This window comes from Coregonus lavaretus (genome assembly GCF_964263955.1).
Source record: "Coregonus lavaretus genome assembly, contig: HAP1_SCAFFOLD_2867, whole genome shotgun sequence".
NCBI lineage: Eukaryota > Metazoa > Chordata > Actinopteri > Salmoniformes > Salmonidae > Coregonus > Coregonus lavaretus.
Genome location: NW_028156314.1, coordinates 31,272 through 48,182, shown reverse-complemented (window position 1 = coordinate 48,182; position 16,911 = coordinate 31,272). Strand labels below are relative to the sequence as shown.

At 43.1% G+C, this 16,911-nt stretch overlaps 1 protein-coding gene across 1 annotated transcript in view; it reads left to right on the top strand.

Annotated features, from left to right (window-relative positions):
* The window catches only part of LOC311126469 (endothelial PAS domain-containing protein 1-like), a gene marked incomplete at both ends in the record, with an annotated part of 40,718 nt that overhangs the window by 9,689 nt on the left and 14,118 nt on the right, over window positions 1–16,911 (top strand). The window contains one exon of the mRNA XM_084200476.1: window positions 6,396–6,586. Within this exon, the coding sequence (XP_084056602.1) occupies window positions 6,396–6,586 (191 nt within the window). The remainder of the gene's footprint in view (window positions 1–6,395; window positions 6,587–16,911) is intronic.

The window sequence follows — 16,911 nt, the reverse complement described above, 5'->3', positions numbered from 1 at the left end:
AGACTGGCAACATCTAGGGGGACGAGTACTCTCTCCCCACTAACAGACATCTAAGTTGGAGCAGAATCTCGTAATCTTTGTGTGACACGTTATTCCTTCAGGCGAGTTGAAGAGCGAAGAATTGAGGAAATTAATGCGAGCCGTGGTATTATAGCCAGGAAGGTGGGGCTTGCGAGGGCGAGCTCAGCAACTATTGGCCTGTTGGCTGTGATTTCAATTTTCTTCAGGTGAATATACTCCGCATAGTATGTTATACCAAGTAACTGACAGAAAGGAAACCAAATAAATAATACACTGAGTGAACTGATTTAATAAAACTTGACATCAGAGTAAAGGATTATTTTGCTTTGTGTAGTTTTGTTTTCAGCGAGTTTGCTATTTTATTCAATGTTTGTCTTGGCAGTTTATTCGTGCTCTTATCTTGTGGCTTTTAAAAGTCACAAAAAGTCTAACCCCTAAGCACTGAACATACACAATATTTTACTGTGTACTTTACCTGTGGTGTACCAGGGCACAGGGCACACAGAGTTCACCCTCCTTTGCGCCACGCGCCCTGTCCCAATAGAATCGACAGCAAACCACATCCCTGCCTGGGTAGACAACACACCAAGGCCCTGCCTTTGAGTCACAGGAAACAAAGCTGATTACACCCTCTTACCATCACTTACAATACTTTATACTCTTTCTTCATCCCACCGTTCTTTCACCCTATCTTGTATAACCACCCCATCTTAACTCATTCTTTATTTAGTGGTTTAGTGTAATTGTAGCTGTTTCATCAGACCCTTTCTCTTTTTTAAACCAAGGCTTTGGTTCTGCCAGTATTCTTTTTGATGTCCTTCACACTGCTACTCATACAGTATTCTTTTTGATGTGCTTCACACTGCTACTCAAATATGTGGTTCTGAGCTAGTTTGGGATTCTATTGTGAATTCAGAAGATATCAGAGGTCAGGGGTTAGAGTTTATAGCAAAGTTTATAAACAACAACAAAAAACAAGGGAGGAAGTACATTCCAGTACTATTATTTTTATTTATTTATTTCACCTTTATTTAACCAGGTAAGCCAGTTGAGAACAAGTTCTCATTTACAACTGCGACCTGGCCAAGATAAAGCAAAGCAGTGCGGTAAAAACAACAACAACACAGAGTTACATATGGGATAAACAAAACGTACAGTCAATAACACAATAGAACATCTATATACAGTGTGTGCAAATGTAGTAAGTTATGGAGGTAAGACAATAAATAGGCCATAGTGCAAAATAATTACAATTATAATTTAGTATTAACACTGGAGTGATAGATGTGCAGAAGATGATGTGCAAATAGAGATACTGGGGTGCAAATGAGCAAAATAAATAACAATGTAAATAACAGTATGGGGATGAGGTAGTTGGATGGGCTAATTACAGATGGGCTGTGTACAGGTGCAGTGATCGGTAAGCTGCTCTGACAACTGATGCTTAAAGATAGTGAGGGATATAAGTGTCTCCAGCTTCAGATATTTTTGCAGTTCGTTCCAGTCATTTGCAGCAGAGAACTGGAAGGAATGGCGACCAAAGGAGGTGTTGGCTTTGGGGATGACCAGTGAGATATACCTGCTGGAACGCATACTACGGGTGGGTGTTGCTATGGTGACATAAGGCGGGGATTTGCCTAGAAGTGATTTATAGATGACCTGGAGCCAGTGGGTTTAGCGACGAATATGTAGTGAGGGCCAGCCAACGAGAGCGTACAGGTCACAATGGTGGGTAGTATATGGGGCTTTGGTGACAAAACGGATGGCATTGTGATAGATTACATCCAATTTGCTGAGTAGAGTGTTGGAAGCTATTTTGTAAATGACATCGCCGAAGTCAAGGATCGGTAGGATAGTCAGATTTACAAGGCTAAATAACCAAGGCTATTTAGTCTGCCAATAAGAATGCGTGATTGACAGAGTCAAAAGCCTTGGCCAGGTCAATGAAGACGGCTGCACAGTACTGTCTTTTATCGATCGCGGTTATTATATCATTTAGGACCTTGAGCGTGGCTGAGGTACACCCATGACCAGCTCAGAAACCAGATTGCATAGCGGAGAAGGTTAACTTGGCTTTCAAATACTTTCGAAAGGCAGGGCAGGGGGGGGCATAGGCAAGTTGCAGCGGTGGGTGCAGAGCTGGTGCGGTAGGGTAGCCAGGTGGAAAGCATGGCCAGCCGTAGCAAAATGCTTGTTGAAATTTTAGATTATCGTAGATTTATCGGTAGTGACAGTGTTTCCTAGCCTCAGTGCAGTGGGCAGTTGGGAGGAGGTGCTCTTATTCTCCATGGACTTTACAGTGTCCCAAAACTTTTTGGAGTTAGTGCTACAGGATGCACATTTCTGTTTGAAATATTAGCCTTTGCTTTCCTAACTGATTGTGTATATTGGTTCCTGACTTCCCTGAAAAGTTGCATATCGCGGAGGCTGTTCGATGCTAATGCAGTACGCCACAGGATGTTTTTGTGCTGGTCAAGGGCAGTCAAGTCTGGGGTGAACCAGGGGCTATATCTGTTCTTAGTTCTGAATTTTTTTGAATGGGGCATGCTTATTTAAGATGGAGAGGAAAGCACTTTTAAAGAACAACCAGGCATCCTCTACTGACGGAATGAGGTCAATATCCATCCAGTATACCCGGGCCAGGTCAATTAGAAAGGCCTACTCGCTGAAGTATTTTAGGGAGCGTTTGACAGTGATGAGTGGTGGTCGTTTGACCGCGGACCCATTACGGACGCAGGCAATGAGGCAGTGATCGCTGAGATCCTGGTTGAAGACAGCGGAGGTGTATTTAGAGGGTAAATTAGTCAGGATGATATCTATGAGGGTGCCCATGTTAACAGATTTAGGGTTGTACCTGTTAGGTTCCTTGATAATTTGTGTGAGATTGAGGGAATCTAGTTTAGATTGTAGGACAGCCGGGGTGTTAAGCATATCCCAGTTTAGGTCACCAAGCAATACGAACTCTGAGGATAGATGGGGGCAATCAATTCACATATGGTGTTCAGGGCACAAACTGTTTGGGCACAGACCTGGATAGTATGATAGAGCTCACAGTATATATTATATTATATCAATAATTATTTTCTTGGCTCTGGGCCTGTGCTGTGTTCACTGGAATGGGGATGTGTTAACTCTTTATTCACTGGAATGGGGATATGTTAACTCTTTATTCACTAGAATGGGGATATGTTAACTCTTTATTCACTGGAATGGGGATATGTTACCTCTTTATTCACTGGAATGGGGATATGTTAACTCTTTATTCACTGGAATGGGGATATGTTAACTCTTTATTCACTGGGATGGATATATATTAACTCTTTATTCACTGGAATGGGGATATGTTAACTTCTTGTTCACTGGAATGGGGATATATTAATTCTGTGCTCACTAGAATGGGGATATATTAACTATGTGCTCACTGGAATGGGGATATATTAACTCAGTGCTCACTGGAATGGGGATATATTAACTCTGTGCTCACTGGAATGGGGATATGTTAACTCTTTATTCACTGGAATGGATATATGTTAACTTTTTGTTCGGGCTTGGCCCCTTAGTTCCAGTGAAGGGAATTCTTAATGCTACAGCATACAATGACATTCTAGACGATTCTGTACTTCCAACTTTGTAACAAAAGTAAGGGGGAAGGCCTTTTCCTGTTTCAGCATGACAATGCCCCCGTGCACAAAGCGAGGTCCATACAGAAATGGTTTGTCGACATCGGTGTGGAAGAACTTGACTGGCCTGCACAGAGCCCTGACCTCAACCCCATCGAACACCATTGGGATGAATTGGAACACCGACTGCGAGCCAGGCCTAATCGCCCAACATCAGTGCCCGACCTCACTAATGTTCTTGTGGCTGAATGGAAGCAAGTCTTCGCAGCAATGTTCCAACATCTAGTGGAAAACCTTCCCAGAAGAGTGGAGGCTGTTATAACAGCAAAGGGGGTACCAACTCCATATTAATGCACATGAGATGTTTGCTGTGCTCTTTGACTCTCACTCCCCCCCACCCCTCCCCCTCTCGCTCTCTCTCTCTCTAGATCAGTCTAAGCTCTATTCAGGTGTAAGACACTAATCCTATCATATGACGGACTGCTAAAGAGTCTGTCTGTGCTCTCTGCTCCCCAAAAAACTCTCAGAGATATCTCAATCCCATCCATCTGTGAGTGTTTGCGAAGAGAGTTATGTCTTTGTGGGATGTCAGAAGAGAATGTTCTGGTTTGCACAATGGCTCTAATAATCTTTTGTCTTTTCATGAGTCTGTGTGTCCTAGAAAGAGTGAGTGAGTGTGTGTGTGTGTGTGTGTATGTGTGTGTGTGTGTGTGTGTGTGTGTGTGTGTGTGTGTGTGTGTGTGTGTGTGTGTGTGTGTGTTTGAGAAGCTAAAAAGCTTGTGGTGACAATGTTTGGGAACTGACCTGCTTTCGTTGAGGGAAACTGTTGAGACAGAGGAAGTGGGTTCAGCAATTGAGTGCATCTTTAGCAAGTGTTTTTAACCTCTCTCTCTCTCTCTCTCTCTCTCTCTCTTTCCCCTCACTGCCTCTGTTTCACTTGGGTTCACAGCAGAGTAACAGTTAAGCATCAATGTTCCCAACGATCTAGATCTCTATGGTGAGAACCATGGATATCTGTCTAGATCTCTATGGTGAGAACCACCAGAGATTGTGTACAGAACTAAGGTACAGGATTGACAGACGACTAGAGGACTATATTAAGATATGGAAAGACTAGAGGACTATATTAAGATATGGAAAGACTAGAGGACTATATTAAGATATGGAAAGACTAGAGGACTATATTAAGATATGGAAAGACTAGAGGACTATATTAAGATATGGAAAGACTAGAGGACTATATTAAGATATGGAAAGACTAGAGGACTATATTAAGATATGGAAAGACTAGAGGACTATATTAAGATATGGAAAGACTAGAGGACTATATTACGATATGGAAAGACTAGAGGACTATGTTAAGATATGGAAAGACTAGAGGACTATATTAAGATATGGAAAGACTAGAGGACTATATTAAGATATGGAAAGACTAGAGGACTATATTAAGATATGGAAAGACTAGAGGACTATGTTAAGATATGGAAAGACTAGAGGACTATATTAAGATATGGAAAGACTAGACTATATTAAGATATGGAAAGACTAGATGACTATATTAAGATATGGAAAGACTAGAGGACTATATTAAGATATGGAAAGACTAGAGGACTATATTACGATATGGAAAGACTAGAGGACTATGTTAAGATATGGAAAGACTAGAGGACTATATTAAGATATGGAAAGACTAGAGGACTATGTTAAGATATGGAAAGACTAGAGGACTATATTAAGATATGGAAAGACTAGAGGACTATATTAAGATATGGAAAGACTAGAGGACTATATTAAGATATGGAAAGACTAGAGGACTATATTAAGATATGGAAAGACTAGAGGACTATATTAAGATATGGAAAGACTAGAGGACTATATTAAGATATGGAACTACTAGTGGAATATATTAAGATATGGAAAGACTAGTGGACTATATTACGATATGGAAAGATGCTAAATCATTGTCTGGATAGTTAGTAAAGAAGCTGAGACACAGTGTTGAGACTCCCGAGTGGCGCAGGGGTCTAAGGCACTGCATCGCAGTGCTAGCTGTGCCACTAGAGATCCTGGTTCGAATCCAGGCTCTGTCGTAGCTGGCCGCGACCGGGAGACCCATGGGGCGGCGCACAATTGGCCCAGCGTCGTCCAGGGTAGGGGAGGGAATGGCCGGCAGGGATGTAGCTCAGTTGGTAGAGCATGGCGTTTGCAACGGCAGGATTGTGGGTTCGATTCCCACAGGGGGTTGAAAAAAAAATATATATATAATAAAATAAAAATAATAATAATAATGTATGCATTCACTAACTGTAAGTCGCTCTGGATAAGAGCGTCTGCTAAATGACGTAAATGTAAAATGAGACTTAGGTCTCTTTTGTTGCTGAGCACAATGATTATATCCTATATGTGTTTGCCAGTTTGTGTCCACTCACTGTATACAACACAGGTGATTGGTGCTGGTCCTGAGAGAAATAACACAAAGAAACAATACATTATTTAAGAGTGTTGGATTCAGGGTTGGAGTCATTTCCATTTGAATTCCAGTCAATTCAGGAAGTACACTGAAATTCAAATTCAAATTATCTTCAATGTTTTTCAATAAGGAACATTTAGAATTGGAATTTGGTCTACCTTCTGAATTCACTGGAATTGAAATGGAATTGACCCAACCCTGTTTGATTTAAACATTCTACCTGTAGCCAATAGCTCACCTGACATTTGACCTCCCCACCTGACCTGACTTCTCTTCCTGTCAAGGAACAGTTCGGAACGGCGAAAGGAGAGGTCTCGTGATGCGGCACGCTGTCGTCGGAGTAAGGAGACTGAGGTGTTTTACGAGCTGGCCAATCAGCTGCCCCTCCCACACAGTGTCAGCTCCCACCTGGACAAAGCCTCCATCATGAGACTGGCCATCAGCTTCCTGCGCACCCGCAAGGTCATCGGTTCAGGTCAGAGCTATACCATGCACGCATGCACACACATGCATGAAGACACGCACACACAAACTAGTGATACGTGGGTCAGCTGTTTGTTCACCTGCACCCACTCACAACTGCTAATAACCCGTCAGCAACCGTCCCACTATATGTGATAGATTAACCCGCAAATATACAAAAATGCGCTGTACAGTTCCCTTTTTTCTCTTCTATTGCTCTATTCCTCTATTCCTCTACTCCGCTACTCCTCTATTCCTCTACTTCTCTATTCCTCTATTCCTCTACTCCTCTACTCCTCTATTCCTCTATTCCTCTAATCCTCTACTCCTCTATTCCTCTATTCCTCTACTCCTCTATTCCTCTACTACTCTATCCCTCTACTCCTCTATTCATCTATTCCTCTACTCCTCTACTCCTCTACTCCTCTATTCCTCTACTCCTCTACTCCTCTATTCCTCTATTCCTCTATTCCTCTATTCCTCTACTCCTCTACTCCTCTACTCCTCAATCCTCTATTCCTCTACTCCTCTACTCCTCTATTCCTCTATTCCTCTATTCCTCTACTCCTCCACTCCGAAAACCTTTCTCCTTCTCGTCCTCTCGTTGTAGCTAGCTAGCGTCTCTATTCCGTCCGACATTGTTCCCAACTGAAGCTGTCCAAAAACAACCTCTAGTCGACCTCCATCAATTTTGTTTCCCAAAATTCTTCAACTTATAAAACTACATTAACCAATTCTCCTGGACACAACCATGCCTTTGGACTGCATCCCCTTCCGTGGCCGGCCGCATAGAACACAGAAAGAAACACCATTACGTTTATTTTTTATCCTGGAAAACTCCCCAGTCCTTAACGATTACAAGCATATCCATAACATGATGCAGCCACCACTATACTTGAAAATAAGGAGAGTGGTACTCAGTAATGTGTTGTATTGGATTAGCCCCAGACATAACACTTTGTATTCAGGACAAAAAGTTAATTGCTTTGCCAAATGTTTTGCAATATTACTTTAGTGCCTTGTTGCAAACTGGATTCATGTTTTGGAATATTTGTATTCTCTACAGGCTTCCTTCTTTACACTCTGTCAATTACAGTAGGTTAGTACATTTACGTCATTTAGCAGATGCTCTTATCCAGAGCGACTTACAGTTAGTGAGTGCATACATGTTTATTTTTATTTTTTATTGTTATTATTTTTTTCATTTTTTTTTTTCATACTGGCCCCCCGTGGGAAACAAACCCACATCTCTGCCGGCCAATCCCTCCCCTACCTTGGAAGACGCTGGACCAATTGTGCACCGCCCATGGGTCTCCCGGTCGCGGCCGGCTGCGACAGAGCCTGGACTCGAACCAGGATCTCTAGTGGCACAGCTAGCACTGCGATGCAGTGCCTTAGACCACTGCGCCACTCGGAGTGGAGTAGCTACAATGTTGTTGATCCATCCTTAGTTTTCTCCGATCACAGCCATTAAACTCTGTGACTGTTTTAAAGTCACCTCATGGTGAAATCCCTGAGCGGTTTCCTTCCTCTCCGGCAACTGAGTTAGGAAGGACGCCTGTATCTTTGTAGTGACTGGGTGTATTGATACACCATCCAAAGTGTAATTAATAACTTCACCATACTCAAATGGATATTAAATGTCTGCTTTTTTATTTTAATACCAATAGGTGCCCTTCTTTGCGAGGCGCTGGAAAACCTCCCTGGTCTTTGTGGTTGAATCTGTGTTAGAAATTCACTGTTCGACTGAGGGACCTTACAGATAATTGTATGTGTGGGGTACAGAGATGAGGTAGTCATTCAAATATCATGTTAAACACTATTATTGCACAGAGTGAATCCATGCAACTTTTATGGGACTTGTTAAGCAAAATGTTACTCCTGAACTTATTTAAGCTTGCCATAACAAAGGGGTTCAATACTTATTGACTCAAGACATTTCAGCTTATCATTTTTAATTAATTTTGTACAAAAAAAAAAAAAAAAAAAAAAACATAGTTCCACTTTGACATTATGGGGTATTGTGTGTCGGACACTGAAAGGCCAGTGACGCAAAATCTTAATTTAATCCATTTTAAATTCAGGCTATAATACAACAAAATGCGGAGAAAGGTAAAGGGGTGTGTTTCTGAAAGCACTCTATATATACTGAACAAAAATATAAACTTAACAATTTCTATTTTACAAAGATATTTGAAATGGCTTTGAGATACAGAGCGCACATTGGCCATTGCGAGTGCATAGACCTCATTGGAGGTAGGCTACAACTGCAACTTTTTTTTGGCAATCACTGGATTAGGTTGCACATACAAATATTTTGAATCACATCACAAGATGATAAAATAAGTTATTTCTTAAATAACATCTCTATTCCACTTTTTAATTAAGCTGCGAATGACTTTAGAAGAAGATAGGCCTTGTGAAGAGGTGGTGTTGAAGGATTCAGGCGCAGGAGGGTAAATCACAGAATAACAGGCTTTAATCCAAAACAGGCGCACTGGAAAATACAAAATACACGAGCTCCACCGAGCTTCACTAACCTCCACAATAAACAATCACCCACACAGACAAGGAAGCAGAGGGAACACTTATACAATGACTAATGAGGGATAAGGAACAGGTGTGTGTGATTGAAGACAAGACAAATGGAGTGATGATAAATGGATCGGCAGTAGCTAGTAAGCCAGTGACGCCGAACGCCGAAACCTGCCCTAACAAGGAGGGGAGGCAGCCTCGGCGGAAGTCGTGACAGGCCTACTCATTTTTTCTATTGCGTGATGCCGCCAAAAACAATTGGTGCGACCAAATAGTGGGCTGTTGCAACCAACTGAAAAACTTAGTGGCACCAGTGCCACCAGGGGAAAATGTCCTCCATATGGACATTTTGTAATATTGTAGTGGACAAAGATGAGGATAATGTTGGCATATGCTACAGATCGAAACACAAGGAATAGTGGTTTTGTAGTTAGTTATAGGCTGTTTTTGAGGACACGTAACTGTGGCTCTTCTGAAAAGGTAAGAAACAATCTAGCTGGTTGGTTTTGATCAAAATCTTGATTTAGTGTGTAGGGTGCTGTCCATCGTGCTGATAGAGAGCAGCAGAGATTACGCGCCAACCTTTCACTTCTTGGTCAAAAGCATTTGAACTTTTATGTTTATTGTGGTATAGCGTGATACAGTGGGGAAAAAAAAGTATTTAATCAGCCACCAATTGTGCAAGTTCTCCCACTTAAAAAGATGAGAGAGGCCTGTCATTTTCATCATAGGTACACGTCAACTATGACAGACAAATTGAGAGAAAAAAAATCCAGAAAATCACATTGTAGGATTTTTAATGAATTTATTTGCAAATTATGGTGGAAAATAAGTATTTGGTCACCTACAAACAAGCAAGATTTCTGGCTCTCACAGACCTGTAACTTCTTCATTAAGAGGCTCCTCTGTCCTCCACTCGTTACCTGTATTAATGGCACCTGTTTGAACTTGTTATCAGTATAAAAGACACCTGTCCACAACCTCAAACAGTCACACTCCAAACTCCACTATGGTCAAGACCAAAGAGCTGTCAAAGGACACCAGAAACAAAATTGTAGACCTGCACCAGGCTGGGAAGACTGAATCTGCAATAGGTAAGCAGCTTGGTTTGAAGAAATCAACTGTGGGAGCAATTATTAGGAAATGGAAGACATACAAGACCACTGATAATCTCCCTCGATCTGGGGCTCCACGCAAGATCTCACCCCGTGGGGTCAAAATTATCACAAGAACGGTGAGCAAAAATCCCAGAACCACACGGGGGGACCTAGTGAATGACCTGCAGAGAGCTGGGACCAAAGTAACAAAGCCTACCATCAGTAACACACTACTCCGCCAGGGACTCAAATCCTGCATTGCCAGACGTGTCCCCCTGCTTAAGCCAGTACATGTCCAGGCCCGTCTGAAGTTTGCTAGAGTGCATTTGGATGATCCAGAAGAGGATTGGGAGAATGTCATATGGTCAGATGAAACCAAAATATAACTTTTTGGTAAAAACTCAACTCATCGTGTTTGGAGGACAAAGAATGCTGAGTTGCATCCAAAGAACACCATACCTACTGTGAAGCATGGGGGTGGAAACTTCATGCTTTGGGGCTGTTTTTCTGCAAAGGGACCAGGACGACTGATCCGTGTAAAGGAAAGAATGAATGGGGCCATGTATCATGAGATTTTGAGTGAAAACCTCCTTCCATCAGCAAGGGCATTGAAGATGAAACGTGGCTGGGTCTTTTAGCATGACAATGATCCCAAACACACCTCCCGGCAACGAAGGAGTGGCTTCGTAAGAAGCATTTCAAGGTCCTGGAGTGGCCTAGCCAGTCTCCAGATCTCAACCCCATAGAAAATCTTTGGAGGGAGTTGAAAGTCTGTGTTGCCCAGCGACAGCCCCAAAACATCACTGCTCTAGAGGAGATCTGCATGGAGGAATGGGCCAAAATACCAGCAACAGTGTGTGAAAACCTTGTGAAGACTTACAGAAAACGTTTGACCTGTGTCATTGCCAACAAGGGGTATATAACAAAGTATTGAGAAACTTTTGTTATTGACCAAATACTTATTTTCCACCATAATTTGCAAATAAATTCATAAAAAATCCTACAATGTGATTTTCTGGAAAAAAAAATCTCATTTTGTCTGTCATAATTGACATGTACCTATGATGAAAATTACAGGCCTCTCTCATCTTTTTAAGTGGGAGAACATGCACAATTGGTGGCTGACTAAATACTTTTTTTCCCCACTGTATATAGCTACATATCAGTATGTTTCATCATAGAAATAGATCCATTCTATTATGGTTGTCTTGGTAGCCTATTGGTTTTCATGGTTGTACATGGAACTGGACTTATTGGAAACATGTTCAAATTTGATTCACAGAAGTGTATTGTGCCATATCACAACATGCTGCTGAACTCATGAGCGGAATGGTTTTCCATGTTTGAAGCCTATATTCCTATTTATTTGGCAAGACAGCTTTTCATGGCTGCATCTCACTGTAGTAGGCTGGATCTCCATTCGCCTTTTATTTACTGTGTTTGTTTTCTGTTAATGTAACCAGCCTAAATATAGATTGTGTTATGCCTTTATCGATCTGATGTTTTGTTCTGTTCGCATTCATTCATTCGCATTCACAGTTGTGTCGGTATTCTAAGCCAAACTGCTGTTCAGTATTGTTGTTTGCATGCATGAATAACTAGTCTACTACTTTCAGCATGTAGTTTGCATTATTTTGGTAAGACAGCTGTGTGTACGGCTGCAGTCACATAGGCTGTTTGTAATATGCACGAAATCTGTAGCCTACCTGTCACTTCAAAAACACTCAATAATCTCAGAGTCTCGGCATTTGAACTTAATGTTTATTGTGGTATAGCGTGATTATATAAGCATTCAATATAATTCCAATGCAAGGAAAAATGGTGCCCTCTAGCTGATTTCAACTGCCCTCTTAGTCACTTTAACCTGGCGCCGGGTCTAGCCAGCGGGAGCAATATCCATACAGGTAGACTGGGAAAAAGGCGCAACCAAGCGCGCAAGCTCCATACAGGGAAGATAAACAGACGCAAACTATGGACGGGGTGACATTACATTACATTTACATTACATTTTAGTCATTTAGCAGACGCTCTTATCCAGAGCGACTTACAGGAGCAATTAGGGTTAAGTGCCTTGCTCAAGGGCACATTTACGTCATTTAGCAGACGCTCTTATCCAGAGCGACTCACAAATTGGTGCATTCACCCTATAGCCAGTGGGATAACCACTTTACAATTTTGGGGGGGGGGGGGGGGGTAGAAGGATTACTTTATCCTATCCCAGGTATTCCTTAAAGAGGTGGGGTTTCAAATGTCTCCGGAAGGTGGTGAGTGACTCCGCTGTCCTGGCGTCGTGAGGGAGCTTGTTCCACCATTGGGGTGCCAGAGCAGCGAACAGTTTTGACTGGGCTGAGCGGGAACTATGCTTCCGCAGAGGAAGGGGAGCCAGCAGGCCAGAGGTGGATGAACGCAATGCCCTCGTTTGGGTGTAGGGACTGATCAGAGCCCGAAGGTACAGAGGTGCCGTTCCCCTCACTGCTCCATAGGCAAGCACCATGGTCTTGTAACGGATGCGAGCTTCAACTGGAAGCCAGTGGAGTGTGCGGAGGAGGGGGGTGACGTGAGAGACCTTGGGAAGGTTGAACACCAGACGGGCTGCGGCATTCTGGATGAGTTGTAGGGGTTTAATGGCACAGGCAGGGAGGCCAGCCAACAGCGAGTTGCAGTAATCCAGACGGGAGATGACAAGTGCCTGGATTAGGACCTGTGCCGCTTCCTGTGTAAGGCAGGGTCGTACTCTCCGAATGTTGTAGAGCATGAACCTGCAGGAGCGGGTCACCGCCTTGATGTTAGCGGAGAACGACAGGGTGTTGTCCAGGGTCACGCCAAGGCTCTTCGCACTCTGGGAGGAGGACACAACGGAGTTGTCAACCGTGATAGCGAGATCATGGAACGGGCAGTCCTTCCCCGGGAGGAAGAGCAGCTCCGTCTTGCCAGGGTTCAGCTTGAGGTGGTGATCCGTCATCCATACTGATATGTCTGCCAGACATGCAGAGATGCGATTCGCCACCTGGTTATCAGAAGGGGGAAAGGAGAAGATTAGTTGTGTATCGTCAGCGTAGCAATGATAGGAGAGGCCATGTGAGGATATGACAGAGCCAAGTGACTTGGTGTATAGGGAGAAAAGGAGAGGGCCTAGAACTGAGCCCTGGGGGACACCAGTGGTGAGAGCACGTGGTGCGGAGACAGCTTCTCGCCACGCCACTTGGTAGGAGCGACCGGTCAGGTAGGACGCAATCCAGGAGTGAGCCGCGCCGGAGATGCCCAGCTCGGAGAGGGTGGAGAGGAGGATCTGATGGTTCACAGTATCAAAGGCAGCAGACAGGTCTAGAAGGACAAGAGCAGAGGAGAGAGAGTTAGCTTTAGCAGTGCGGAGAGCCTCCGTGACACAGAGAAGTGCAGTCTCAGTTGAATGACCAGTCCTGAAACCTGACTGGTTTGGATCAAGAAGGTCATTCTGAGAGAGATAGCAAGAGAGTTGGCTAAAGACGGCACGCTCAATAGTGACAAACCTGACGACGACTTGCAGTGTGTTCCGAACAACAATGACAAAACATTTATAAAAAATAAGTCATTTTGGGGGAAATTATACCACCACCCAAAAGGGCACTTTGGAGACTGGAAGGGCAAAGGATCATGTGCTTTGTTCAAGTAGAGCCCTATCTGTGCACGTTCCTGCCCTAAACCCGCCTGCCCCAGGGATATAATGGTGCGGACTGCGGGTTATGAGTCAATCCGTGCATCACTAACACAGAAGCACACATCAAAGTGCCTTCACCACCTTTTTCCTCATAAAGCTTATGCTTATCACTACTATCAACGCATACATTTATATTTGATTTTATATATGTTTATATATATTTTATGAAGATATACTGTATCACCTGTCTGTCAAGATTATCAAATCCATAACCACTGGTGGGTTGTTATCTAGTCATAGTAAGATCATTATTGCTGCACTAACATAAGGAGAACACTGTCCCATATAGTCACTGATATATGGAATAAAGATAATGAATCGCTGATCTGACTCCTCCTCTACTATAATGTATCACTGACCTGAGTCCTCCTCAATTATAATTGAATCACTGATCTGACTCCTCCTCTACTATAATTGAATCACTGATTTGACTCCTCCTATACTATAATTGAATCACTGACCTGAGTCCTCCTCTACTATAATTGAATCACTGATCTGACTCCTCCTCTACTATAATTGAGTCCTCCTCTACTATAATTGAATCACTGATCTGACTCCTCCTCTACTATAATTGAATCACTGGTTTGACTCCTCCTCTACTATAATTGAATCACTGATCTGAGTCCTCCTCTACTATAATTGAATCACTGATCTGACTCCTCCTCTACTATAATTGAATCACTGATCTGAGTCCTCCTCTACTATAATTGAATCACTGATCTGACTCCTCCTCTATTATAATTGAATCACTGATCTGACTCCTCCTCTACTATAATTGAATCACTGATCTGACTCCTCCTCTACTATAATTGAATCACTGATCTGAGTCCTCCTCTATTATAATTGAATCACTGATCTGACTCCTCCTCTACTATAATTGAATCACTGATCTGACTCCTCCTCTACTATAATTTAATCACTGATCTGACTCCTCCTCTACTATAATTGAATCACTGATCTGACTCCTCCTCTACTATAATTTAATCACTGATCTGACTCCTCCTCTACTATAATTGTGACAGTGAAGTAAACAAAGGAAACTGTTCTGGGACAGATTATGTAAATCCTTGATGAGATGGGCCAGACAACGAGATGTGTGTGTGTGTTGGGAAGGAAATGTGTGTGTGTGTGTGTGTATTGGGAGGGAGATGTGTGTGTTGGGAAGGAAATGTGTGTGTGTGTGTGTGTGTGTATTGGGAAGCAGATGTGTGTGTTGGGAAGGAAATGTGTGTGTGTGTGTGTGTGTTGGGAGGGAGATGTGTGTGTGTTGGGAAGGAAATGTGTGTGTGTTGGGAAGGAAATGTGTGTGTGTGTTGGGAGGGAGGGAGATGTGTGTGTGTGTGTATTGGGAGGGAGATGTGTGTGTGTGTGTATTGGGAGGGAGATGTGTGTGTGTTGGTAAGGAAATGTGTGTGTGTTGGGAGGGAGATGTGTGTGTGTGTTGGGAGGGAGATGTGTGTGTGTGTGTGTGTGTGTGTGTGTTGGGAAGGAAATGTGTGTGTGTGTGTGTGTGTGTGTTGGGAAGGAGATGTGTGTGTGTGTTGGGAGGGAGATGTGTGTGTGTGTGTGTGTGTGTTGGGAAGGAAATGTGTGTGTGTGTGTGTGTGTGTGTGTGTTGGGAAGGAGATGTGTGTGTGTGTTGGGAAGGAGATGTGTGTGTGTGTTGGGAAGGAGATGTGTGTTGGGAAGGAAATGTGTGTGTGTGTGTGTATTGGGAAGGAGATGTGTGTGTTGGGAAGGAAATGTGTGTGTGTGTTGGGAGGGAAATGTGTGTGTGTGTGTGTGTGTGTGTGTGTTGGGAAGGAAATGTGTGTGTGTTGAGAGGGAGATGTGTGTGTTGGGAAGGAAATGTGTGTGTGTGTTGGGAGGGAAATGTGTGTGTGTGTGTGTGTGTGTGTGTGTTGGGAAGGAAATGTGTGTGTGTTGAGAGGGAGATGTGTGTGTGTGTGTGTGTGTTGGGAAGGAGATGTGTGTGTTGGGAAGGAAATGTGTGTGTGTTGAGAGGGAGATGTGTGTGTGTGTGTGTGTGTGTTGGGAAGGAGATGTGTGTGTTGGGAAGGAAATGTGTGTGTGTGTGTGTGTTTGGAGGGAGATATGTGTGTGTGTTGGGAAGGAGGGTTGTCCTCCTTCCCGTTCTTTTCTAACATGAGAATCACCAGAAGACAGACAAAGGAACGTCTTTATTCTCCTGGAATTCCACCGTGTCTATAAAGATACTGTATGCCAGACTTCATCGCATGAAAACACTACTGAATCAACTCCAGGTGAAAAATCTACAGTATTTACAATAGTTTCTAATTCTTTCCATGGTACCCTGGTCATCTCCTGCGTCTCTTTGTAATCTCTTCTGGTCAAACAGTGTAACTTCACAAGTGAAATCTAAGCAAGCCTAAATATCTTATAAGACGATTAAGGTAAAACTTCTTGAAATAAGCCTTAGGTTAAAATAAGCAAAATGATCTGCCAATGACGTTAGATAATTTACCTTAGTACGAAAAAAACTAGAAAACATTTTAAGTGAATTATCACTCAATATTAGATATTTAGGCTTCATAGATTTAACTTTTTTGTTCTGCCTGTAGGTGTTTTATGGCCAGTTAGCAGGTGTTCTGCCTGTAGGTGTTTTAGGGCCAGTTAGAAGGTGTTCTGCCTATAGGTGTTATAGGGCCAGTTAGCAGGTGTTCTGCCTGTAGGTGTTTTAGGGCCAGTTAGCAGGTGTTCTGCCTATAGGTGTTTTAGAGCCAGTTAGAAGGTGTTCTGCCTGTAGGTCTTTTAGGGCCAGTTAGAAGGTGTTTTGCCTATAGGTGTTTTAGGGCCAGTTAGCAGGTGTTCTGCCCCTAGGTGTTTTAGGGCCAGTTAGCAGGTGTTCTGCCTGTAGGTGTTTTAGGGCCAGTTAGCAGGTGTTCTGGCTGTAGTTGTTTTAGGGCCAGTTAGCAGGTGTACTGCCTGTAGGTGTTTTAGGGCCAGTTAGAAGGTGTTCTGCCTATAGGTGTTTTATGGCCAGTTAGA